At 39.5% G+C, this 27,184-nt stretch overlaps 1 protein-coding gene across 1 annotated transcript in view; it reads right to left on the bottom strand.

The window, feature by feature from the left end:
• LOC139734035 (uncharacterized) overlaps positions 1 to 19,224 on the bottom strand; it is a 21,495-nt gene extending 2,271 nt beyond the window's left edge. Inside the window, exons 1-10 of the mRNA XM_071644846.1 lie at positions 19,163 to 19,224; positions 15,460 to 15,645; positions 14,507 to 14,653; positions 12,559 to 12,735; positions 11,334 to 11,495; positions 9,546 to 9,656; positions 5,863 to 5,967; positions 4,107 to 4,271; positions 2,212 to 2,245; positions 601 to 754 (exon numbers count right to left, since the gene is read on the bottom strand). Of these exons, the coding sequence (XP_071500947.1) occupies positions 601 to 754; positions 2,212 to 2,245; positions 4,107 to 4,271; positions 5,863 to 5,967; positions 9,546 to 9,656; positions 11,334 to 11,495; positions 12,559 to 12,735; positions 14,507 to 14,653; positions 15,460 to 15,586 (1,182 nt within the window). The 5' untranslated portion in view covers positions 15,587 to 15,645; positions 19,163 to 19,224. The remainder of the gene's footprint in view (positions 1 to 600; positions 755 to 2,211; positions 2,246 to 4,106; positions 4,272 to 5,862; positions 5,968 to 9,545; positions 9,657 to 11,333; positions 11,496 to 12,558; positions 12,736 to 14,506; positions 14,654 to 15,459; positions 15,646 to 19,162) is intronic.
• Between the last annotated feature and the right edge of the window lie 7,960 nt (positions 19,225 to 27,184).

The following is a 27,184-nucleotide window of genomic DNA, read 5'->3' as shown; positions in this document are numbered from 1 at the left end:
CTGGCAATCTACAAAGGACTGACATATAGTTATCTGTACCAATCACAATCCCACAAGTCAAAGCAATGCAGGTCTACAAGAATATTCCAGCATTGTTCAAGGAGTGTTTATTCACTGGCATCACATGTAAAGTGATTGCTTAATGCTCTCACTATAGGTAACATTTTCCCTTAATATTACAGCGCATTACAAGCCAAAAAACCTCATTCCCCTGACAGTGACAACGGTTCATATAAAGAATATTTCACTTATATCTGATTTTCTTGCACCACCATTCTTCTAAGAACACATAATTTCATAAAACTGAAGAGTTCTGCTTTAAAAAAAAAAAGACAACAAATCTGACTCCAGTCATTCTGGGGTACATTTGATGAAAGTCTTATGAGAAACTTTTCTTTCATAAGACACACTTATGACAGACTTCATAAAATGGATTTTATTTCTTGCTGAAAGTCTCTCATAGCTAAATACATATTATGAGCCTTTGGTCATTCAGAGATGTATGTAAAGACTTCCATGTGATGATTTCATGACACGGACCCCAGTTTTCTGTCCGCTGAGCTCCTTCCACAGGTGATGAGTTCTCTGTCCACTACTGACCTTTTCTCCATTGCTGACCAGTGTCCGGTCCCAAGCGTTGACCTGTGCTGCCTGCTGTAGAAAGACCTTCTCTTGCTCTTCAAGCTCCACTGTCCATTTGTTGATGCACTTTTCAAGGTCATTGTATGACATGGTGGCAGCAGGAGCTGATGAGCTGGGTATCCAAAACGTAGACAAAACATATCTTGGCATGTAACAACAAGATTATCTTTTCTTGGGTCCAAATGGAAGAAAGTCCTTTGTTATCATGCTTTGGCTAGCACCAAATCCAAACTTTGGATACAATGACTTCCTACTCTTGAGGAACTCTTTACACCACATTTCCACTTCAAAGTCAGACAGATAAATCTGGGAGTGGTAAGAGTTCTTCACTGAGAAATGAAATCAAAGAGGAAATCTTGTTTTGAGTCAGAGCAAAAAATTCTCTAGGATCCCATCCTACGAGAGACATAGAGTAAATCAATCTGTGTGTCAGACAGCTGGGCCTGTTTACACACGGTTATTCCACTATTTACTTTGAATATGGTATGTTCTCACCTCTTGTTTGCATTGTCATACTGGTGTAGTCACCAAAAATTCAGTGTGAGTGAAGTGGTAAGATACATACACAACAACATAATAAATTGTCTCTTGATCTAGGCCAGATCAGCCAATTCATGCTCTATTTACTACACAAGTGTTACATTACATTATATTCTTTTTGCTTTTAAAACCATCAAAGAATAAATGAAGAGCATAACATACCAGAAAATAGAACACAATAGCAATCTTTCTAAAGAAGACAACGTGTGACCTGCTACAATAAAAGGATCCAAAAGTGGGGGAGGTCGATTTTCTTAAAATGACACAACATTATTCCCTTACTCTCTCACTTTAACTTCATATACTGTAAAAGTGGATATTTTTGCGCGACTAATTTTTTGCGCTTGGCCCGGTAAGAAGAGTTCCGCGTGTTTTTATTTCCGCAGAATCAAGACATCATGCACAGGAACATATGGCAAGCAAAAACATTCGCGTGCTTTTATTTTTGTGCTAGTTTTTGGTTGCGCAAAATGCGCGAAAATTACAACACCGCAAAAATTTCCACTTTTACAGTATAACATGACTTATACAAGTTCTCGATTTGGAGATATTGATGATTTTATTTATAAGAGCATGTTGAGAGGTCTAGGAAATCAGCATTTCGAGAAAACAGTCTTCAAAGCTTTCCTTCCAACGCAATCGTGATCAAGGGGAGGTTTGACAGTGTTCACCTCTTGACAATAGAAGGTATGCTCCTAGCAACCTCCGTGATGTTCATTCAATTTGATCATTTAGCTTCGAAATTTGGGCAGATGACAGACGAAACATAACACTACAAAATTATGCCAGACAGAAATTTGATGGTTTTGACCGATTTTGATGATCTGACTTCAACTCGATTTTTCTCGACTCGACCGTCAACTTTCAGATCCTTTTGTCGTGGCGGGTCACACATTATTCCAAATTTCGTGAAAAATTAGGCACATTTCTACCATCAACTCTTCTTTCTACCACAGGATCACAATATCAGCTTTGAAGGAAGCAACATACACTTTTATTCATAATGGAGTCAGGCAAAAGATAACTCACCCTGTGGGAGCTGCAGCAGGCTTGGCACCAAGACCTGTGGAAAACAATCACAACTGTCTCTTGAGTTTTTGTACATCACCTTTAATTAACATGGCTTTAGATCATCTAAAATTTGTAATGATTAGTTGTCATGGTGATATGATTCCAGAATTTTGCAGTTTGCTGATGAAAATTACCAAGTAGAATTAGGAATCAGCAAACACTTGGGCCCTGCATTATTTCAAGTTCTACACATGTTTCTATACTATGACATGTTATGCATGGAAACTTATGAATTGTATTGATACTAATGACATATCAAGAGATTCAAAACAGATTGATAAAGTGACAGCTATAACAATGGCGACATAAGTGTATGCCAAAGTGTCCAGCACAATATATGTGTTTGTGTGGTGTTATTTGCCATAAACAGTAATTTCTCATACTTTAATGCAACTGTCTTTGGTGGCAAGGACACTTTAATTAGATGTGAATGTACACAAGCCCTCAACTGATACTGAAATTACTGACATACATTGCAGGTAATATCATTCCCCTGGTTTCTGAAAGAGGTGTAAAGTCAAGTGCTCTTTCATCATGCTAGCAATAAGAAGATATGATAACGAGTCTTTATATGTAACCCTGCACAACAAAACAAACAAAAAGTTGCCACACATGGATTTTTGGTTATGGGCAGATTCTGAAAGAGCAGACTCTGAGCTTTCAAATATTGCATAACTCAATACATATGGATTCTCCTATATTAAACCTATATATATATATTGGAAAGAAGGCACACACTCTGCAAAGTGAGAACTGAGAAAAGAGACTCTGAAGTACAGGGTCTATTCAAGTGCTTAATCTTTACTAAGCCGTGTTACCTGTGCCATGAATGGGACAAAAACATGATGTTAACCACTGTATCACCTACAATGAAGGGATTATCAGATTAAACTGAAATTGAGCATGGTCTATTACCACATTCTGGCCATGATAAATATCAACTTTCAGAGCGGTAGCATCATCCTTTCAAAAGTTATTAGAGTTGAAAGTGAAGAGAGTGCAAAGAATTTTCAGGAAATGAAAGGGGCCTCTAAGAAAAACCTGATCACAATACTCTACTAAAAAGGGGTTGTAGAAAAACTGCTGAAAACCCACTTTCCCGTTCAATTTATGATCCCAAACTCAAGAATAATGTAGAAGAAGAATAACTCTTTCAGAAAATATTGAAAACTTGAAATTGACTCGGTTGACCCATTTCACCTTTCTTGAGTCCTCACGTAAAATCAAGGGGTGCGACTTTTTGTTTGCTTTGTGATGCACAGTCACATATTTCTTTTATAACACTGTCTTGTAAAGACATCACAAAATGTTGCATTCTTGTCATCCAGTGATGGCAGCAGAGCACCAAAACTTTACAATCTATTTGAACTTTTGCATTCAATGCATAAACATATAGACAAGAACATTCACATGCATTTTAATTTCACAAATCTTTCCTCCTTTGCAAAAATTTGCACAGGAAATTTCTGGTTTACAGTATGTCTCACTGCCAAATAGCAAATGTTGAGAATGTGCTGTTGGTATAATCCATCTGGGATTGGCTATAAGATAACTACTGTTTTAAGATATAAATCAATGAGGTTATTTCACTGGCTTGAACTGCCAATTATAGACATTGATGTCTGACAATGGAAACATTTCAGCTATCATATGTCATGACTTTGAGAGTACACTGTGGATCTGAGTAAGTGGTAATAATTACATTACAAGAGTCAGTCACATCAAATTCAACACACTTGAGCAGTGTTCCCTCTAGAGAATTTCCCGATGAAGTCCGTACCGTACCTAAGAGTTATTGCCTATCCTTCAATATAACTATAAGCACACGCCAAACTGAACGCTTTGCTACTCACCCAGTCCAGCCCCAGGAGCAGAGGTAACAGCAGTGGTTGTGGGCTTGGCCCCTAGTAGCCCCAGCCCTGTCGGGGCCGAGGTGGCAGAGCTAGATGGTGTAGCTAGTGATAGTCCCCCACCCCCGGTAGCTGGTTTGGCTCCAAGATCACCCAATTTGAAGCCTCCTGGTTTGTGTAGGAAGTTATTATACCACAGGTTTGGTGAGTACAATAATTTGCAAAGGACAAGAAAAGACTGCACTGAAATCATGCTTCAACCACTTGATAAGACTAAAAGTATTTAGGATCATCTTCATACGACTGGAGCACTTCCAAAACGGTAGCTCATAATTGTAGTATGAAATTGTCTTGCTCCACAAGATCTAATCACTCTTATTGCACCATTCACTTCATTGTCACAACAGATGTTTCCATGTAACAAAAGATTCTGTGAGCACCAGATGAGTCAACGAGGTCATAATCATTGGAAACCCTCTGTCCAATCCAATAAGAATTCAGTATTAAAAAAATCACGAAAATTATACAGTTGTGTGTTGTACTTGAACAAGGCATATTAGGTGCAACATCTGCCGACAGCTTTTGGCAGATGTCAGATGGGCATGCAAAAGGAATATTCTGCATCTTAACACACTGTGACACAAACTCATGTGGCAAAGTCTCACAATACAAAGAATATAAATGCCAAAATAGGGTGGGGTGCAAGTTCACAGACTTTTCAAAATAAATACATACATGAATAAATCTACACTTTAGGAATTTATTCCCTATCAGCATATCCTCTGTATTGCTTGATATCACATGATCAACAAGAGAAAGAGAGAGTGAGAGAGAGAAAGAGAGAGAAAGGCATAGGGAAGACAAGTTCAGCAACAAACAAAATCAAACCAATAAACAAACAAACAAACATCACAATGGGATTTACAGGGCACTCTCATTATAACTCAATCCTTGGGACCAAGGGGTGGTATTCTGAACATCGGTTTATCTCTGTTCAAACCTTTGTTGTAACATCTATTGTAAGCCCGTGAGTTACAACACTGCTACGACAGTCGCTACTCAGTATTCTGAGAACTGTTTTAATGGTATTGTAAGTCGTGAAAACCACATCCACAGTAATAATCATATCCAATAAGAAATATTGTTAGAGGTAGCATCTAAGACGTTTTAACCAATAAGATTGCTCCCTTGGGCAGAAGTGAGCAAAACACGCCTTGTTTAACTATGCACATTTTAAAAAAAAGTGCTCATTCTCTGGCGTGCACACAAATTAAACAATGGCATGCACACGCAAAGAGAGAGCAATATAAAACAAACTCAAAACATAAGTTACAACAAAAGTTAGTAAAAAATTAAAATGGTGTTCAGAATACTGATTTGTTACAACAGACTTAAAACAGAGATAAAACGGTCTCAGAATACCACCCCAGTTTTCTTTGGTTATCTTGAATTCTCACTATACTTTAGGTGAACAGTAAAGTATACAACAGATTAATAGATGATAATTTTGGGACCTGAATTTTTATTTTGTTGTAAGGAGAATTTTTTTGTTTTAACGAGAATACACTGTACTCCCACACCCATTAGTCAAAAATAAAAGTAATTTCATGGAAAATGATTGGGGAAAACGTAGACTACAACATCCAATGCTGTAACAGTAGTAAAAGAAATAGTTATCAAAAGATTCAACTAGGAAGATACTACAAAGTAGTTAAGATACATAGACATGGTTGACACCATCTCCTAGGCAGCTGCTCACCTCCTAAGCCTCCTGGTGCAGAGGTTGTTGCTGTGCTCAGTGTCAAACCACCTGGTGCTGAGGTTGTTAGACCACCAAGCTTTAATCCCGTTGAGGCTGCTGTAGCTGATTGACATGTTAATGGACAAACACATTACATTAATGAACACAAATACAGTAGACTGTGCATAATTCAAAGTGTTTATAAAAGTCAAATCAAACAGCTCTGATGAGAATATATTGACAAGAATTTTCCCTCTCACTCTCTGATAGGATTAGCAATAAACTGCCATGTAAGCAGTATCATACAACACCCATTTAGAATGTAGCTATCCGATTGGTAGATTGCCCATCACCTGACATTTAGTGAAAAGTTCCATCGCACGCTCTGGCTGTCAGCCCTGCAATTCTGTTTGACCAAAATGTTCCATTGCACGGCTCTGATGTCACAATAAACAAACATGTGCCGCACGCACTCAACAATTACAAGTGCGTTAACAAGCGTGTACTTTTGTCACTCATTTTTGTAAACAACTTCATTTCGCATACGTACGTACATGGTGACTGCGACTGTGAGGCTGCTCATTCATCTTTCATGGAAAATGGTTGACATTCGAGGGGTTGTATGAAACAAATAGTGTATATGGTCTTTACTCGTGCAATGGAACCAGATTTCGCACTCGGTGAAAGATGAGGCGCACTATTCAACTCGGCTTTCCCTCGTTGAATAGAGCACCTCTATCTTTCACTTCGTGCGAAATCTTGTACCATTACACTCGTGACCAATCACTACTTGTATACTAACACATACAACTTTTGTGCAATTGTATGGTGTGTAAGATTGCTTTGGTAGGCATAATCTGGCATGCCACATATATGATGCTGTCATACATTTTTGTAATTTATTACTATAAAGGTGTAAACAAGAAAAATCCCATTACAGCAGGGTCAAAATATTTTCCTATTACACTTGCTACAACAGAATCTTCGAAAAGCAGTTGTTATATCGGTCAGAATTCAGGAAGATTTTGATCATGGAAAACAAAAAACAAAAACCCAAGGTTTGCATGAAAAGTTTGCAGTGTTTCTCTGAGAAAGTCCTGTGAAGAAATGGCTGAATTCTTTCAAGGTAGCTAGAACCAAGTCCTGTGAAGGGATGGCTGAATTCTTTCCAGGTAGCTAGAACCAAGTCCTGTGAAGGAATGGCTGAATTCTTTCCAGGTAGCTAGAACCAAGTCCTGTGAAGGGATGGCTGAATTCTTTCCAGGTAGCTAGAACCAAGTCCTGTGAAGGGATGGCTGAATTCTTTCCAGGTAGCTAGAACCAAGTCCTGTGAAGGAATGGCTGAATTCTTTCCAGGTAGCTAGAACCAAGTCCTGTGAAGGGATGGCTGAATTCTTTCCAGGTAGCTAGAACCAAGTCCTGTCAAGGGATGGCTGAATTCTTTCCAGGTAGCTAGAACCAAGTCCTGTGAAGGGATGGCTGAATTCTTTCCAGGTAGCTAGAACCAAGTCCTGTGAAGGAATGGCTGAATTCTTTCGAGGTAGCTAGAACCAAGTCCTGTGAAGGGATGGCTGAATTCTTTCCAGGTAGCTAGAACCAAGTCCTGTGAAGGGATGGCTGAATTCTTTCCAGGTAGCTAGAACCAAGTCCTGTGAAGGGATGGCTGAATTCTTTCCAGGTAGCTAGAACCAAGTCCTGTCAAGGGATGGCTGAATTCTTTCCAGGTAGCTAGAACCAAGTCCTGTCAAGGGATGGCTGAATTCTTTCCAGGTAGCTAGAACCAAGTCCTGTGAAGGGATGGCTGAATTCTTTCCAGGTAGCTAGAACCAAGTCCTGTGAAGGGATGGCTGAATTCTTTCCAGGTAGCTAGAACCAAGTCCTGTCAAGGGATGGCTGAATTCTTTCCAGGTAGCTAGAACCAAGTCCTGTGAAGGGATGGCTGAATTCTTTCCAGGCAGCTAGAACCAAGTCCTGTCAAGGGATGGCTGAATTCTTTCCAGGTAGCTAGAACCAAGTCCTGTCAAGGGATGGCTGAATTCTTTCCAGGTAGCTAGAACCAAGTCCTGTCAAGGGATGGCTGAATTCTTTCCAGGTAGCTAGAACCAAGTCCTGTGAAGAAATGGCTGAATTCTTTCCAGGTAGCTAGAACCAAGTCCTGTCAAGGGATGGCTGAATTCTTTCCAGGTAGCTAGAACCAAGTCCTGTCAAGGGATGGCTGAATTCTTTCCAGGTAGCTAGAACCAAGTCCTGTGAAGGGATGGCTGAATTCTTTCCAGGTAGCTAGAACCAAGTCCTGTGAAGGGATGGCTGATTTCTTTCAAGGTAGCTAGAACCAAGTCCTGTGAAGGAATGGCTGAATTCTTTCCAGGTAGCTAGAACCAAGTCCTGTGAAGGGATGGCTGAATTCTTTCCAGGTAGCTAGAACCAAGTCCTGTGAAGGGATGGCTGAATTCTTTCCAGGTAGCTAGAACCAAGTCCTGTGAAGGGATGGCTGAATCCTTTCCAGGTAGCTAGAACCAAGTCCTGTCAAGGGATGGCTCAATTCTTTCCAGGTAGCTAGAACCAAGTCCTGTGAAGGGATGGCTGAATTCTTTCCAGGTAGCTAGAACCAAGTCCTGTGAAGAAATGGCTGAATTCTTTCCAGGTAGCTAGAACCAAGTCCTGTGAAGGGATGGCTGAATTCTTTCCAGGTAGCTAGAACCAAGTCCTGTGAAGGGATGGCTGAATTCTTTCCAGGTAGCTAGAGCCAAGTCCTGTGAAGGGATGGCTGAATTCTTTCCAGGCAGCTAGAGCCAAGTCCTGTGAAGGGATGGCTGAATTCTTTCCAGGTAGCTAGAACCAAGTCCTGTGAAGGAATGGCTGAATTCTTTCCAGGTAGCTAGAACCAAGTCCTGTGAAGGGATGGCTGAATTCTTTCCAGGTAGTTAGAACCAAGTCCTGTGAAGGGATGGCTGAATTCTTTCCAGGTAGCTAGAACCAAGTCCTGTGAAGGGATGGCTGAATTCTTTCCAGGTAGCTAGAACCAAGTCCTGTGAAGGAATGGCTGAATTCTTTCCAGGTAGCTAGAACCAAGTCCTGTGAAGGGATGGCTGAATTCTTTCCAGGTAGCTAGAACCAAGTCCTGTCAAGGGATGGCTGAATTCTTTCCAGGTAGCTAGAACCAAGTCCTGTGAAGGGATGGCTGAATTCTTTCCAGGTAGCTAGAACCAAGTCCTGTGAAGGGATAGCTAGAACCAAGTCCTGTGAAGGAATGGCTGAATTCTTTCAGGTAGCTAGAACCAAGTCCTGTGAAGGGATGGCTGAATTCTATCCAGGTAGCTAGAACCAAGTCCTGTGAAGGGATGGCTGAATTCTTTCCAGGTAGCTAGAACCAAGTCCTGTGAAGGGATGGCTGAATTCTTTCCAGGTAGCTAGAACCAAGTCCTGTGAAGGGATGGCTGAATTCTTTCCAGGTAGCTAGAACCAAAATCTGAGCAAATTTAACCAAAATGCTACTACCCAACATTCAGGAGTTGATGTGCTCTAATGGAATAATTGTGCAAGAGTGACCTCTACTCCACAAAAAGTTGTAATTATAATAATACAATGTAATAATAGTGGCTACTTGTATAGCACACAGGTCCACCTTTCAGTGCTCATGGCACTGTCATACTCCACTAGATCACACAATCTTGTTCTAGGCTGACAATCACTGCACTCACTTGTGTTAGATGCTGCAGCTGTTCCAAGGGAGAACCCCAGACCAGCTCCTAACCCTCCTGTACTGGCTGTGGTAGCCGATGGTTGAGATATCTGACCTGTAGCTGCAGTAGCTGAGTGTTGTGTACCGAACAAATGAAAATGATCAAAAGAAATGAAGAAAAACAAACAAACAAACAAACAAACAAACAAGAGAGACTCAGAGGGTCTAGGGCTCATGGGTATTGCAAGTTTACCTCATGCATTCTTGCAGACTCTTTCCAAAGAAGAACATGGCATACTTGGGCAACTAGCAAACTACTGTAATTTGAAAGGGTCTACAACAGAGCTGAGAATGAATGGGGTTAATATGGAAACTCTTCTGCAAAATGAAAGGGTTACCAAAAAGTTACTGTAATTTGTAAGGGTCTACAACACAGCTAGGGTAAGAAGAGTACAAGAAACTGTTGTGCAAAATGAAAGAGTTCACAGAAGTACTGAGGACGACAGGGATATCTAACAGCTTCCACCAAATGAAAGTTACAGAAAGGGTTCTGTCAAAAGAAAGGGTGTGAAGAGATACTTTGAATGAAAGGCTATCAAAAAGGTACTAAAATTTGAAAGGGTCTAAAGAGCGCTGGCAAAATTAATGGTTTCAATTGAAAGAGCACTTCAAACTGCCATTGGCAGCACATTGTAGGCAGGTACGTGGTCCACATTACAACCGCTAATTCATTCACGCTACAGGATGAGCGAACATGCAGAAAAATATGAAAATAACATTATAGTCATGCATTATAATATATCAAATGGGTTAGTCAAATACCGGTTAGTGATTGGCTAAACACAGTCATGTGATGGAGGCACATTGGTTATGTTCGCCCATGGGCAGAACATTTTTGTAATGTTCTCCCACGGGAAAACATTTTCATGTAACAAATGACAAACGATACCAAACGATTGAACGCTCATATTTTCCATGCTATCAATAGGATAAATTTGCCTGGTACATTGTATTTGACTAACCCATATCATACAACAGATGATGACTTTTGTTGTCGGGAACATGTACCAAACGTTCCACCCGTAGGGTTTGAAGAGCTATTTCGGGAGGCTATAAGTCCCTCAACAGCATTTCAAACCCTTCTGGCGGAACATTCGGTATGTTCCCTCCCTCGCCAGTCATCATCTATATAATACGGTATACATGTACATAAAGAGGTCCAATAAGCCAGTTCAGGGTTAGCTCATGGGCACATGGGTACAAATGACCTTTCTTCTTTCTCAGTTGATTAGGCACTCCACTAGTTTTCAAGTGACATAAGGCATATTGAGCTTGCCCGAAGAAACAATTATGGAAATCATCAGTCATGTTCAAACAAAGGATGAACTTGCGTAGGCCAGGTGACCAGAATCATCCATTAATTAGCATGTTGGAAAGCATCCATTTCATTATTTTGCATTGAATGTATTGACAATCTTTTCCTATTGATATTGTCAAATACCACTTGTAATGCCAGGTGGATATGCTGGCAAGCGCCACTAAGGATCACTTGAATAATCATTACATCACATATGCTTATCTCAGTGAATTTAGAAACCAACATGCTCTGCTGGTACAGATGACCTTTTTCTGCTCATTCTCAAAGTGGAACCCCGAACTGGCTGTGTATGAAATAACAGGAGGGCCGACGTGTAACAAGCAAAAGATTCACATGCTTTTGATTTCGTGCTAGTTTCATATTGGGTGAAATGCGCGAAACAGCTCACTTTTATAGTACAGTATAAAATGTCCAATGAAGGTTTCTCACCTCCTCCCAGGAGAGAGAAGCCGGTGGAAGGTGTCCCTCCTGCTGTCAATGAGGGCGCTGTTGATGCTGCTCCCCCGAGGCTGAATCCTGTTGTTGGAGCTGTGGTGGTGCTAGCAGCCTGGGGTGCTACACTGGCTGCTGGTTGGCCCAGGGTCAGCCCACCTGGGATTATGTGAATACAATACTTATTTAATGATCGACAGAGACGCCAGCTTTCCCAATTTTGGCAAAAAATATCCTGCTTTGAGCCATTTTTGCAAAATATCCTGCTTGAGTTTATATGTCTTCACTCTCGCAGTGTATAATGTACCTTCTACTGAAGAAGTATTTTCTGGTGCTTAAAATGTACTTTCTTCCACCCAACTTCAGATATGCTTGGGATGGTGTCTTTGAATTGAAATTAAAGAGTACTGTAAAAGCTGTTATTTTCGCAAAGGTTTAATTTTCACACTTTTGCGAATCTCAGTTGGATCGCAAATTTAACAACACACAAAAATGTCTCAATGCACTAGGGTAAAAGCAAATTTAAGTTAGCATCGGCGTCAATTCGCAAAAACAACATCTTGTGAAAATGTCTATGACCTCACCATTTGCAAAAAATATCTGTACGCGAAAATAACAGTGTATAAAGTAATGTAAGTCAGTCACCAAGCCAACATAGAATCTGTGTAGACATTAGTCCAGCTGATCCAAATAACAGCTGCACATTTTTGCTGAAATCAGAGGAAACCAAGCAAAGAATACTCATGTAAACTATGGAAGAAGTAGTGCAAGTTTGCATTGACATATGTAGAGGTGATGGATACAGCATATGATGTGAATCATTATATTCATTTTACCCTCTTTCAGCCTACCATTCCACATACTAAAATATCTCCCAATGTGTGCATTGGTTCCTTGAACTCCAGCAATTAAATGACTATCATACACTCTACTTTACATGGAAACAACACATTTATCATGTGTCATACACCCAATAGGGCAACATGTATTTTCCATTGTCACTTACATACATATATTTTTTTTTTTCATAAAATGATAAAGCAGATCATAATTAAATGATTGGATGAGAACGTATACATGACCAGGTATTTATTTTATCTAATATATAATTCTGTTTATCACCAGTCATGAGCACCTTTACATCGTGATGGTGACCAGTCAACATTTAATCTCTTTTTTTTTTTTAAAAACTTGTGAATATGTTAGACCATTACAATGATACCTGATGGGGTTGCTCCGGTTGTCGTTACTCCTCCAAACTTGAAACCTCCCCCTGCTGTGGTAGCTGCAGAGCTTGTGGCTATATTCCCTTGGGCGGCGGTCCCAAGGGAAAACCCCCCAGTGGCAGGAGCTCCCTGCTTACCACTGGCTGCAAAACTGAATGATGGTGGACCTGAAGCTGGAGGATATGGTGGTTTTGGTCACTTTATATTGGTAATATATAGTATTAAGCAGCTACCTCTTCAGAGAGGCCTAACAAACAAGTGTAAAGTAATATCATGGAGGTTGATGAGATGGAGTTAACATATTCATATTCTATTTGAGCCAATGTCTGACACCACAAGTCAAGAATATCTGAAGTATGTGTGAACCCCTTGTCAGACAGGAAGACAAGTGATTCATGTCTCAAAACATAATGAACAGCCACTCTCTCAGGAAGATAATGTCTTTATGATGGTAATCACTTATTGCCATGCCTGCTTCTGTAAGACAAGTGGTATAAAAGACATAAGGATGTGTGACTAGAAATTGTACAGGCATTGATGAAATTACGACAAAAAATTCTCAAACCTGAACATGCCTGGACAATGATCTGACATATAAACTTATCAGTTTCATTTGTCAGAATTAATCAGAAAAGTGCTTTAGTCGGCTTTTCAGGGGGGTACAGCTTCAAAAACTTTCAAAACATAGAGCTCAGATTTACACTTTTGCACACATTTCTGGATGGACTGACTTTTGTTATACCTGCTCTATCACTGGGTGATATTTACTTTCAGTCCCTAAATAAGCAAGTAAATTCTACCAGACATTATGGTAGTTTTCATAGTGCATCTTCAGATTGTTCAGAGAAAGATGGCAGCATGGAACCCAGACCATCAAGGCCACAAATATAAGTGTGGACTACTTCTGTGTATTCATGTAACACTGATGCTGTATGCAAGTTGAAACTTCAGCTCCTAAACCTCCTACGTATTATTCTTTCCCTACATACATAGTAACATGGGTATCAAAAACACACTACACTTAAAGGGGATGGCTAGTAACTGATCAGTGGGAATCAGTGGGAATGCTGGGGAATGATTGTTCCAATCCTTGTGGGATTAATTTAAGAGCACATCATATATCTATGATTGTTGTGTGAAAATTGTTTGCTTCAGAACGATCTCAAATTCAAGTAATGTGCAGTTTAATGCCCCATCACCATACAGGCATGCTAACCTGGAAACATTAAACTGCACATTACTTGAATATGAGACCATTCTGAAGCAAAAAATTTTCATACAACAATAGATGTATAATGTACTCTTAAATGAATCCCACAAGGATTGGAACAATCATTCCCCAGCATTCCCACTGATTCCCACTGATCAATTACTTGCCATCCCCTTTAACTGATCTACTGGAAAGAAAAGAGATTACTTCAATAAAACAAACAGTGATGCAGCCCTGAGAAGCCACCTGTCTCTCTACATTTACTTTGCATTCCTTACTGCCATGGATGATTCCTTCCAAATCTCATCAGAATACATGAGGAGAAAATGATAAAATGATCACTTTAATCAGTAATTGACATGGTATGGAAATATATATTACAGGAACAATATTTTTGACCAGATTTTCTCTTATTTGATTATATGAATTGACAATTCAAGCAACCTTTTTCTAACGGCAAGAAATTTTAATGAGGCAATTGTGGGAATATTCAATAATGACTTGCTCCAGGAATACTACTTGCATAATGAACGCAAGGTGAATGCACAGTAAAGACCCATCACAATTCGTACTACACTTGTATTCTACTCTGTTTATTTTGGGTATTACAAGTAATACAAAGTTAGTAATGCTTATTCTATGATAACCCTTTCACATCATGGTCTTCCTGTATGAGCCACCTTGATTTAATGTGATGCATACTGTTTTTTGAAAACAAATGATAAGATAGTTACCTTGGCCACCACCAAAAGAGAATGAAGGTGTAGACTGGGTCTGGCTGGTGGTCTGTGTTGGTGCAGCTCCAAAAGAAAATCCTCCTGGCTTGGTTGAGGCAGCTGATGCTCCAAATGTGAATCCTCCAGTCGAACCCCCAGAGTTTCCTTTTTCACATAGTACAAACAAGCAAACTAACACACTGAACATTGTTTCATCACTCAGGTAGCCTTGACTCATAAGTTTTGCAATGGCAGCAATGTGATGTTATCTTGGCATGCAAAGTTATTTCAACAACTGACATTACATTACATTAATGTATACACAAGAACTGTACAGTATTGTAACCTCATTTGCAAATTAAGATTTTATGCATTTAGGAATGTAATGCACTCAAATTAATCACACATTTATAAATGATCTATAAATGCATAAAAACCTTGATGGACCTAGAGAACTTGATCAGCTCAATGAATGATTGCATATTTTGGTATTTATTGTACGCTTATAATACAACTCTATTATAATGTCATATACATTTGTAGAAGGGGATTATTTAAAGTAAGTTCTGTGGTACAGGTAAATCCCGTCATAACAAAGTCCTCGGAACTGTCAGTTATCTTTCGCCATGTTGAAATTTTGTTACAGTCGAACAGTGATGTATAGAAGAAAAGGTGATAATTATGGGACCATAATTTTTTGTAACAAGAATGTTATTTACCATATTAGTTACAATGGGAGTGCACTGTAATATTCAATCTAAAAAATATGTACATTCAATATATGGTGCACTCCCATTTATAACGAAATTTTGGTTACAACAAAATAAGAATTCAGGCCGCAACATTATCTGCTTTATGTATTTTATAGTTTATTTGTTTGGTTATAACGAAATTTTGATATATCGAAAGAAAACTGCCGGTCCCGAGGACTTTGTTATAATGAGAGTCCACTATATCATCATTTCACAAACCAGTTGGAGCTGCACCAAATGAGAACCCTCCGCTTGGTGGGCCGGTGCTTGTAGCACCACCTGTGGTCCCAAAGAGACTGGGGGTACCAGTGGTGCCCCCTGATGTTGGTTGCTGTCCTCCAAACATCCTTGAACTCACAAAATTCCTGGCACTGGTTCACTGATGGAGCCTTTAATCACCCTGGGCTGAAATGTGAAGCAGAATCAATGCATGGTCAAGATTTGCACAACATGTCTGACATTCTTCACCGACATAATAACAGCCCAAGCTGATTACTTTCTGTTCATATTTACACAGCAGGACAACAAAATAAGAGGATATACCATGTACTTGTACAATGATTTCCCTTAATATGTATTTTACTACGTAAAACATACATGGTTACCAAGGAAACAAAGATTATCACGAGGCAATACTGACTATGCCCACAATGAATCTTGACACAGCTGGGTCAAGTGGCAAATCTAAAGTTTTGTGTCTGACCTGATTTCTGCTGAAAGTACAGGTAAGGCTAATTCTTTATATTCATACATATTGTGAAGTATTGTGTGATTCCTCAAGTCATTGGGACATAAAATGTATACTGTAAAAGTGGAAATTTTTGCAGTGTTGAAATTTTTGTGCATTTCGCACAACCAGAAGGTAGCGAGTTGATAAAAGCAATAGAATATTTTTGCTTGCCATGTGTTCCAGTAGTTGATGTCTTGTTTCTGCGGAATTAAAAACATGCGAAACTCCTCTTACATGGTTGAGCGTGAAAAATTTAGTCGCCCGAAAATATCCACTTTTACAGTATTAGTGATTTTGCTTCTAAAGTACTGCTCTCACTGCAAGTCAGTGAGTCAGGAGTCAAATTCAATCTGCTGCTTTGAGATTCAGAGAAGGAAAAAGTGGCCGAATGTTTCGGGAGATGCGATGTCTCAAATTAGAAGAAGCATGTAATCACCTCCCATCACCTCGCATTGTTTTGAATTTTTATCACTCAGTAGAAACCCGCTCAAAGTGGGAAAGTTACCCCAAATATTGCTGCATAATGTGTCATGTCATGTCGATCTTGTTTGAATGTAAAAAAAGCTGTATGAAATTGGGGTTGTTGTAACGTTGGTCTGCACGCAACAGCAGGCACAGCACCTCTACAGGAGCCAGTAGGACAGCCTTTAGTCTGTACAGGAGGGGATTCCATGAAGCTAGATGTAGTCTCCGCAGAACATATCCATACCAACAAGATACAGACCAATCTTTTGGTCAAGTAGGTGGGTGGTCACTTCACTGGGTACTGTACTGGGCTAGCACCCTGCTCTTTGCAATGAACTAATGAAGCAGGATCTTAGTTCCATGTGCATGAGTTGTAATACTGTATGTTGGGACTCTCTCACACATGGCACCTCCATTTTATGTCCTATCTGGGGGACAGCGTCTTCGCCTCATTCACCTCAAGAGGGAATGGGATGAGTACACAAAACAAGCTGCTCAGTGAGACTCAGAAATCAAACCCGGGTCCTTTGCTTTTACTTTGACGAGGATCTGGAGGGGAGGCAGATGCACTCCTGACTGAGCCAAATCACTGCCCTTCTCTAGTATCAACCCCCTAAAGATACAATATATCACTAAGTAGCATACTATGAGGTCTACAGAAAGATAAGTCTGTCTGGAGGAGTCTTTTATTTTTTTGACGTTATCGCTCTCCTCCGGAGACAGACGGAACTTGTACTACAACATCGCTGTGGGGAAGCTCTAACCACTGTCTCTATGGAGAATTGGGTGAGGTATGTGTACCTAACCCTTCTCGATTGCGTCTAATTCACAGCCCTAGATCGGCAAATTTAAACTTGTAGCAAAATCAACATTTCAAGAATACATTGCACTCACCAGATTAATGATATATCCAAAATTTTAGTGAAATTTTCATGAAAAAAAATGCACTACCAGCCCTTCGGTACGTTCGTAGCTCTTCAACATATGAATCCGTTCGCCAATCACATGCGAGGTAAATTTCTATGTGTTTTTTCATTAAAACATGTACCTTGCACATGATTGGCTAATAATTCAAAATGGTGACTTACAGCTAGTTAATGGCAATGTTGCAATATGGATACAAATTTCTGTGATCTAACCTACAGTAGTTACTGTATTTTGATTGCACAATGTGAGAAAGTTACCCCAAATATTGCTGCATAATGTGTCGTGCCATGTCAAACTTGATTGAATGTAAAAAAGCTGCATGAAATTGGGTTTATCGTAACGTTTGGTCTGTGCACGACCGTTGGCAGAGCATCTCTACAGGAGCCAGCATCATAGCCTTCAGTCTGTATAGGAGGGGATTCGTGAAGCCAGACGCAGTCTCCCCGACGACTAACCGCACCAGCGACCCCAACCCGTACCGAGTAGGGGTCGCATGGCAACCCTATGGCTATCGCAGAACCGCCTGATATGGCTTAGCATTTTGGTGATCGCAGAGACCAAAAGGGTTTTACACTGAAATTCGTAGCCATGCTGTTAGATGAGATACTTACAATCAGAGCCGCCGAAGTCGATTTACAATATGATCTGTTTTAAGAGCCTACTGAAAGATTTTATCCGAGATTTTAGTCCTTCTGCACTTCATATCGTAGTACAGCTTACACAGCGCATGCACTAATAGCCTTGTTGTCGATCGGGTATGGATAAAATGTAGCACATATTACAATACACAATGTATGCGTGTGGAAAAAAACAGGACGGCGAGCTGAGAACTGAAACGAATATTCATGAGGCGTGACGTATCATACGTCACGCATTCTACAATAGAATGGATGCTGGGCGGTGATTTACTATACTTATCTATTTCGTTTCGATGACGATTTATCTTGTTTTCGGAGGTGATGGTGAGGGATACATATACGCCTCTATTGTTAAATATTCAACAATATGGTATTACAACATTATGTATGTGGCTTTTCTTGCGAATCTAAGAGTCGTTTTGAACGGTGATTTGTTTACAGAATTGCAAGCGTCGCAGTGCACTTGATTACTTCACTAAATTGCATACACGTCGTCGGGGCGCTGTTACTGGATACAGCACCCCGCGCCAGGGTTACCCGACGACCAGATACAGACCGATCTTTCGGTGAACTAGAGGGCCTAGATCTATTTAATGACCCAATGTTTAGATTATACGCCAAAACAAGAGAGAAAAAAGAGAGATGAGGGCAATGCATAGTGTTGACGTGGCCGTGGTGAACTCTGAAAAAAAAAACCAGCACATCAACAACAAACAAATGTCAACTGTCATGACATGTCACATGGATGGTCATGGACAGCATCAATTCTGCCACTTCTGAATTCTGGTTGCCTTGTTTTGTTTTGTTTTGTTTTGTTTTTTTTTTTGTGGTGTGGCATTTGGTTGGTCTCAATTACTGAACCACGACGACTTAAAATACCAGTACTGAAAATACCCAAATTTACGCATATCACACCATCATGGTCAGTTGCTGAAAATTTACACGCAAACTTACAGTCACACCACCCACCATACACCACCCATGATACACCACTGTCCACAATCATGCGCACAAATACACATATTCTCACGTATGGGACTAACAAGTACGGACAACTCGAATGATCTCTGAAAAGGCCTCATGAAAACCCATTTATGAGTCATATATACACAAATAAAACATTTCACAATGATAATATGTAGGCATACATTCTCATTTTTACCTAAGAAGTTTTAGGTCCAGAGTCGCGGTCCTCAGTCGATCACAAGACTGCTGTACATGTACCTAGCACGAGTAGCAGCTCACAGCACCCCACACACTGAATTTACGTATGTACCGGTACGTACATTGTATGTATGTACAGCACATACTGTACCTACCTAACTGCGACCAGCCCCAACGTGCAGGGGCAGCGTGTCATAGCGGCGCGGTCTCCGGGCGCGTGTTTTTTTTAGACGGCGCAGATTGGGGACCTTAAAAATCTATTGGGGACCCTATCCCTAAACCTAACCCTAATCCTAATCCTAACCCTAACCATCAAACCCTAACCCTAACCCTAACCATCAAACCCTAACCCTAACCCTAACCCTAACCCTAACCAAAAACCCTAACCCAACGTTTTTCCCATAGGTTTAACACGCGCCATGCCCCAATCTGTGCCGTCTTTAAAAAAAACGCCTCCGCTCCGGGGCTAATACATAATGTACCTATCTAGCTATAGACGTACGTTACCCACGTTGAGTTTGTTGTATACTGTATGTGGATGGATGCGCTGGTCACTGACTGTTACTATGGTGATTGTCAGCGCTGACAAACGTTGATGAAACACCCCCCCCCCCCCAGATCGCTGAATTTCAATTCTAAAATTGCAAAATCTCTCTTGCTTGGGAGGGGGATACCCCCCCCCCGCCCCCTTAGCCTTAGTAGGCGCCCTACACTTTTCAGGGGGGTGTATTAGATGTTGGGATCATCAATTTAGTCAGCGCTGACATTTAAGTTGTCAGTCTCTGACAATTTCAGCAAATCCCTTGGTTTTGATTGGCTGAGATGCTCTGGTCACTGACTGTTACCATGGTGATTAGAGACTGACAACTTGTCAGCGCTGACAACTTTCATGAAACGGTACCCATACAGACTGAAAAAAACCCTGAATAATTCTGAATGTACGTAGGCCTATACAAGACTTCAATTACATGTACTTTCCGAAGACTCAAAAGTTCTCTCATGTACAAGAGGAATACTCCCTTTTAATAAACCCTTTCCTCACTCAGTTCCCCCATTATACCTAGTAGGCCTACAATTTTTTGACAATTTTCAAAATATTCCATCATGCCCATGGATAGGAGATATCTCAGTTTCAACTTTAAAACTAGAAATGTCGCTAAGGCGACTGGTCTGTCTCCGCCATAATGCATGATTCTCCTAATAGGTCTAGATAGTACATTTGGACAAATGTGTGATTACATTTTCACAAAAATTGCAAAATATCAAAATGACAAGTTTGTCACAAATGTGTTGAATGTTCACCTTCCTTGACCTAGGTTTAAAGGACAAGTCCACCTTCATATACATGTGGATTGAGTGAATGCAACAATATCAGTAGAACACATCAGTGAAAGTTTGAGGAAAATCTGACAAACCGTTCAAAAGTTATGAATCTTTAAAGTATCTGCACTACCACTACTGGATGACAAGACTACTGCAGTGTATGATGTCACATGCGTAGAACGTTATAATAAAAATAAAAAGAGAATTTCACAAAACTTTACCTTTTGAATAAAGTACACATTAATTCGACTAATGATGTATGTTAAGGGTAATATCATTCCCCTTGCCTCCTGAAAGAGAGAAGTCGATTGTTCTTTTGTTATGCGAGAATGTGGAAATATGTCGAATTTTCTTTATACTTTATTTATATCGTTTTACACATGTGACATCACAAGCTACAGTAGTCTTCTCATCCAGCCGTGACCAAACAGAAGCTTCAAAAATTCATAACTTTTGAACGGATTGTCCGATTTTCCTCAAATTCTCACTGATGTGTTCTACTAATATTGCTGCATTCACTCAACCCACATGTCTATGAAGGTGAACTTGTCCTTTAATTGGATGAACAGGAGAGCAAGTATTTGGGGATTTAAGGACTTTAACTGGACTTTGACCCATTCATAAGTTTATGCATTGAGTAATTTTCAAGGTATGGAGAAAAAGTGCAATTTCTGTATTGAAAAGTACATTGTTACCATTTTCATCTGGCCTTTGACCCTAAAATTCATAGGATAATCACTGTCAGGCAGAACATGCATAAGTATGTAGAAAGTTTCAAGATAACTTGAGCCACTTCCGCGATATGGAGGAAAAAGTTAGTTCAGCACTTTCCCTTGATCTTTGACCTTTTGACCTGTGAGGCAAAAAAAAAGAAGAAAAAAAGAAAGAAAGTTTCCAGAGAATCTCTACTAGGTTATACATGCATACACCAAGTGTAAAGAAATAATCCTGTTGGCATTGCATAAATGAGGGAAATAGTAACATTTTGAAGTGTTGCCCTTGACCTTTGACCCCTGAACTTTGACCCCATGATTCCTAAATTCTCTAGATAATCACTGCCAGTCAGTACATGTATACATACTATGTTCCATGAAGATACCTTGAACAATTTCCAAGTTACGGAGAAAAAAGTGAAGTTTTAATATTTTTACTTGACCTTTTGACCTTTGAACTTTGACCTCATGACCCCAAACTTTCACCAGAGAATCTTAATTGGGTAATACATGTATACACTAAGTTTCAAGAAAATATCTTCAGGCATTGCATAGATATGGTGGAAATAGTGAAATTTTACGTATTTGACCTTGACCTTTTGACCTTTAACCTTGAGCATGTGCACCCAAAAGTTGATAGGCACAACTTCACCCCCTAATACACATACATGCCAAGTTTCTTTAGGATACCTCAAAAGATTTATTAGTTACGCTGTCCACAAAATTCGTTACGGACGGACGGAAGGACGGATGGACGGAAGGACTGACGGACGGACGGACAACCCGAAAACATAATGCCTCCGTCACCACTTCGTGGCGGAGGCATAAAAAGGCAAAAGCTTTGTCGTAGGGAAGGGTGGGGATACTAGCACTCTCCCACGCCTTCTCCCTTCTCTCTTGCTACACTTAACTCTGACTGACAAAACCAATCCAGATATTCCAACAAAAGTGTGCGCCAGATCGTTGAATTTCAGTAATAGAAATGAAAAAGCTCCCTTGAATATGGGAGAGGTATCTTGCCACCCTGTCATTGCTTGGTCCCTTTTATAGACATAGTACACTTTGGGGAATGACAATTTAATGATTTTGCGCAAAAATTGCTTCAGATCGCTTTATTTCAATTCTAAACCCGCAAAAGCTCCCGGTCAAGCGGGAGGGGGCATCCCCCTCCCACACCCTCCCCCTCTTATACCGCATTAGACCTTGTAGCTGTACACAGTGATGATGTACACGCGGAATAAGAGCTAAATTCTGTGATTTAGTTATTAACACTTTCCTGAGAAAAGAGCCCTATTCATTTGCATTATTGTGTTGGGTTGTTTTTTTTTTTTGAAAAAAACCCCACCATTCTAAGTATTTCACCAAAAGTTTGCACCAGATCGCTGAATTTCAGGTCTGAAAATCCAAAATCACTCTTGTGTGGGAGGAGAAAATACCTCTCTCCCACATCCTCATGTTCATGCTTTTTCTGTTTGATTGCTTAACAAACAGCGCCGTTCATGATATTTATTGTAAGAACTTATTTATACAAGAAGTTTATTTAATCGATACCTTTTTATAGGCAAATTGTTCAATAATGATCTACATCAAAATATACTGCTATACCTTACTTAAATCAGTGGGAGTGTTTCAAGTTGATAAAACACGCAAAAGCATGCATCAAGTTAATTGCACCACTTACAACATCAAAATGCAAAAAGTTCTGTCTGCGAGAGAGGGGGGGGGGGGCACCTCTTTCACACCCCCTCGCTCGCTCCGCTCCCTCGCGTATACCCCCCCCCCCCCCCCCCCCCCAAGATCAAATCCTGGCTACGCTGGTGGTTCTACCCATCAAACACAATCCTAACCCTAATCCTAATCCTCCCATCAAACTAAACCTAAAACCCTATCACAACCCTACAAAATTTGTATATAACCACAACCTTAAATCCTTGGAGAAAATAAGACCGGAGCAAATGATGTCGCAGAAGCAAATGTCGTGTCACACATCCGGACAATGACAGTGTACAACATCGTCGTCCAGTAGGCCTGCTGCTACTACAGAACGTGGTTATAACAATTTGCTGTTTGAAAATTTTACGTAAATATTCGATTTAAAAAAAATATCTATGAGTAGATTATTCCAGTCTGGGTGCCAGAGGCTGAACATTGTTTTATACCGTCTGCCCGATGTTTTTTGATGAGTTTGCTCTATATTTTCGAGGGTGCTGAATCCGAATCTGGATGATGCAACTCTTGCATCTATGAGGGTTTTGAGATATTCAAAATGGCCGCCAAAATGGCCACCAAAATATGAAATTCCTATTTATTTCCTTATAAATGTTGAAAAAGTTAACACAAAATGGAAATTTACCGCATTTCCATAGATGCTGAATCCGAATCAGGATGATGCAACTATTGCATTCTTGAGGATCTTGAGATGGCTGCCAAAAATGGAAATTCCTATGATATTCCTTTGAAAGAGTGAAAAATGTGAAAATTTTTATGTTCTTAACGATGCTGAATTCGAATCTGGGTAAAATTCTTGCATGCCAGACCTTTTTGAGAAATCCAAAGTGGTCGCCAAAAATGTAAATTCTTATACTAGTATTGGTTTCTTTATGAAATGTGAATATGCCTAAATTCTTTGGAAATAAATTCACGGTTTTACCCTGTTTCGAGGGCGCTGAATCCGAATCTCGTTGTTGCAAGTCTATCGTTTAGGTTTTTGAGATATTCAAGATGGCGCTCAAAATGAATATGAAAAATCTTCACTATCTAAAAGATCTCAAGGATTCAAGAGTTGCATCAACCAGATTTGGATTCAGCATGCACCCTCGAAGTAGGGTAAAACCATAATTTTCGTATTGACTAATTTACCATTTGTAAGGAAATAAATTGGAATTTCAATTTTTGGCGGCCATCTTAGATATGAAAAAATCCTCATTGATACAATAGTTGCATCATCCAGGTTCAGATTCAGCACCCTTGAAAGATAGGGAAACACCATCAACTCATTCTCAATTTTGTACTATTCATACGGAAATACTTGATATAAAATTTTCACTTTTTGGCGGCCATTTTGAATATCCCAGAACCTTCAGGGATACAACTTAGGAAATCAGCATCTCCATATTTGGATCCAGCACCCTCGACATAAGTTAAAACAACCAAACCTTTTCAACTGTTCATCACCTCAAAAGAATTATAAAGGATATGAATGTTGAGAAACTTTGTCGACCATTCTGTATATCTCAGAATCCTCAAGAATGCCTTAAATTGCATCACCCTGATTCAGATTCAGCACCCTGGAAATGCGGTATAAAACCCCATTTTTGTGTCCAATTTTTTCATCATTCATAATCAAATACATAGGAATTTCAGATTTTGGTGACCATTTTTGAAGGCCATATTGACTATCTCAAAACCCTCAAGGATGCGAGACTTGCGTCATGTATAGATTCCGATTCAGCACCATGGAATAGGGCAAAACTGTCAAAAAACATCGGCCAGACAGTAAAACAATATTAGGTCTCAAATCCGCAGGTACGTATATATTCTTGAGTTCTACACTGTATGAATCTGTCAGTGTAGAATAGAAGAAAATCAATATACTCACAGGTTTGAGTGAGTCGGTATAAGAATTGTGACAAATAAGTTAACTGAATTGCGTGTACGTACGCAGTTAAGCCTATACTGTCCCACGAATTACAACCAAACAAAGACTACGTGTCATCTGTTTTGTATGAAATGGGTCGAAATCCCTAAAAATATGGCGAAACTGTGTGATGACCAAAATATTTCTTTGGTGCCTGAGTGTAGTTTACCAGATTCATTAAAAAAAAAACACAAACAAACAAAACATGCTTCCAGTAATTACCGATAGGGCAAACAGGGAAGAATCATGCACCCGGGAATTACCTGACATAATGCTTATAGAAAATGGCATGACACAAAGGAAAGTATAAATATGCCTCAGTCAGTGAAAAATGATTACATAGCAATTGACCAATCAGATTGCAAGAAATTCCTGACACACTACATATTTTTTGTAATCCTACTTGCTGACAGGGTGAACACTGTATGTCGTGCTGTCTGTGGGCAAGCATCCATATCCATTATCACTCTCTTTTATATAGGCCTACTACATATTTGTCATTTATTTGTATTAAATATTTCCCAAATATAAATGTGCAAAAATACTATTCAAGTTCAAGTTCAAGTTCAAGTTCGAATTTATTCGTTTTCCACAATAAAATCATACAGACATAAATCTCACTTTCTTGAGTGATAGAAACAATGTATGTAAATTCGTACAAAGAAACCAATAATAATGAGAAAAACTAATAGTATCAATACATTGCAATTGTTGCAGAAGTAACGAAAATGAAAGAATTGTCAATATGCACTGTGTGAAAAAACGGAGGGACCCACTAAAAAGACAATGCTTGTAGAGTGTGGGCCCCTCTTGTATTAAAAACTCGATGCAAAATTTGACTAAATATAGCAACAAAGCAGCACGAAAAGTTTGGCATAAAAAGTTTAGCAGCCCACTAAGAGACAGACGGACAAACGGTTACACACAAAACAATAACAAACGAAATAATGAGCATGAGACAAGACTGGGACAGCAACAAGACTACTTATAGGGAAGAAAACTGACTTGACGACACGACAGGAAACAAGACTACAGCGCGACGAAGAGGTAACAAAATAGACAGGAGTAATCAACAGAGACAACGATCCTCGAAGGTTAGAGGAAGGCGCTGAATCCGAATCTCGTTGTTGCAAGTCTATCGTTTAGGTTTTTGAGATATTCAAGATGGCGCTCAAAATGAATATGAAAAATCTTCACTATCTAAAAGATCTCAAGGATTCAAGAGTTGCATCAACCAGATTTGGATTCAGCATGCACCCTCGAAGTAGGGTAAAACCATAATTTTCGTATTGACTAATTTACCATTTGTAAGGAAATAAATTGGAATTTCAATTCCAAAAAAAAAAAACATCGGCCAGACAGTAAAACAATATTAGGTCTCAAATCCGCAGGTACGTATATATTCTTGAGTTCTACACTGTATGAATCTGTCAGTGTAGAATAGAAGAAAATCAATATACTCACAGGTTTGAGTGAGTCGGTATAAGAATTGTGACAAATAAGTTAACTGAATTGCGTGTACGTACGCAGTTAAGCCTATACTGTCCCACGAATTACAACCAAACAAAGACTACGTGTCATCTGTTTTGTATGAAATGGGTCGAAATCCCTAAAAATATGGCGAAACTGTGTGATGACCAAAATATTTCTTTGGTGCCTGAGTGTAGTTTACCAGATTCATTAAAAAAAAAACACAAACAAACAAAACATGCTTCCAGTAATTACCGATAGGGCAAACAGGGAAGAATCATGCACCCGGGAATTACCTGACATAATGCTTATAGAAAATGGCATGACACAAAGGAAAGTATAAATATGCCTCAGTCAGTGAAAAATGATTACATAGCAATTGACCAATCAGATTGCAAGAAATTCCTGACACACTACATATTTTTTGTAATCCTACTTGCTGACAGGGTGAACACTGTATGTCGTGCTGTCTGTGGGCAAGCATCCATATCCATTATCACTCTCTTTTATATAGGCCTACTACATATTTGTCATTTATTTGTATTAAATATTTCCCAAATATAAATGTGCAAAAATACTATTCAAGTTCAAGTTCAAGTTCAAGTTCGAATTTATTCGTTTTCCACAATAAAATCATACAGACATAAATCTCACTTTCTTGAGTGATAGAAACAATGTATGTAAATTCGTACAAAGAAACCAATAATAATGAGAAAAACTAATAGTATCAATACATTGCAATTGTTGCAGAAGTAACGAAAATGAAAGAATTGTCAATATGCACTGTGTGAAAAAACGGAGGGACCCACTAAAAAGACAATGCTTGTAGAGTGTGGGCCCCTCTTGTATTAAAAACTCGATGCAAAATTTGACTAAA

The sequence above is a fragment of the Diadema antillarum genome, unplaced genomic scaffold (assembly GCF_040938485.1).
Source record: "Diadema antillarum isolate AM-2024a unplaced genomic scaffold, OU_Dant_1.0 scf00000025, whole genome shotgun sequence".
NCBI classification, from domain to species: domain Eukaryota; kingdom Metazoa; phylum Echinodermata; class Echinoidea; order Diadematoida; family Diadematidae; genus Diadema; species Diadema antillarum.
Note: the sequence above shows the minus strand (reverse complement) of the source record. Positions and strands in the feature narration are given on the sequence as shown.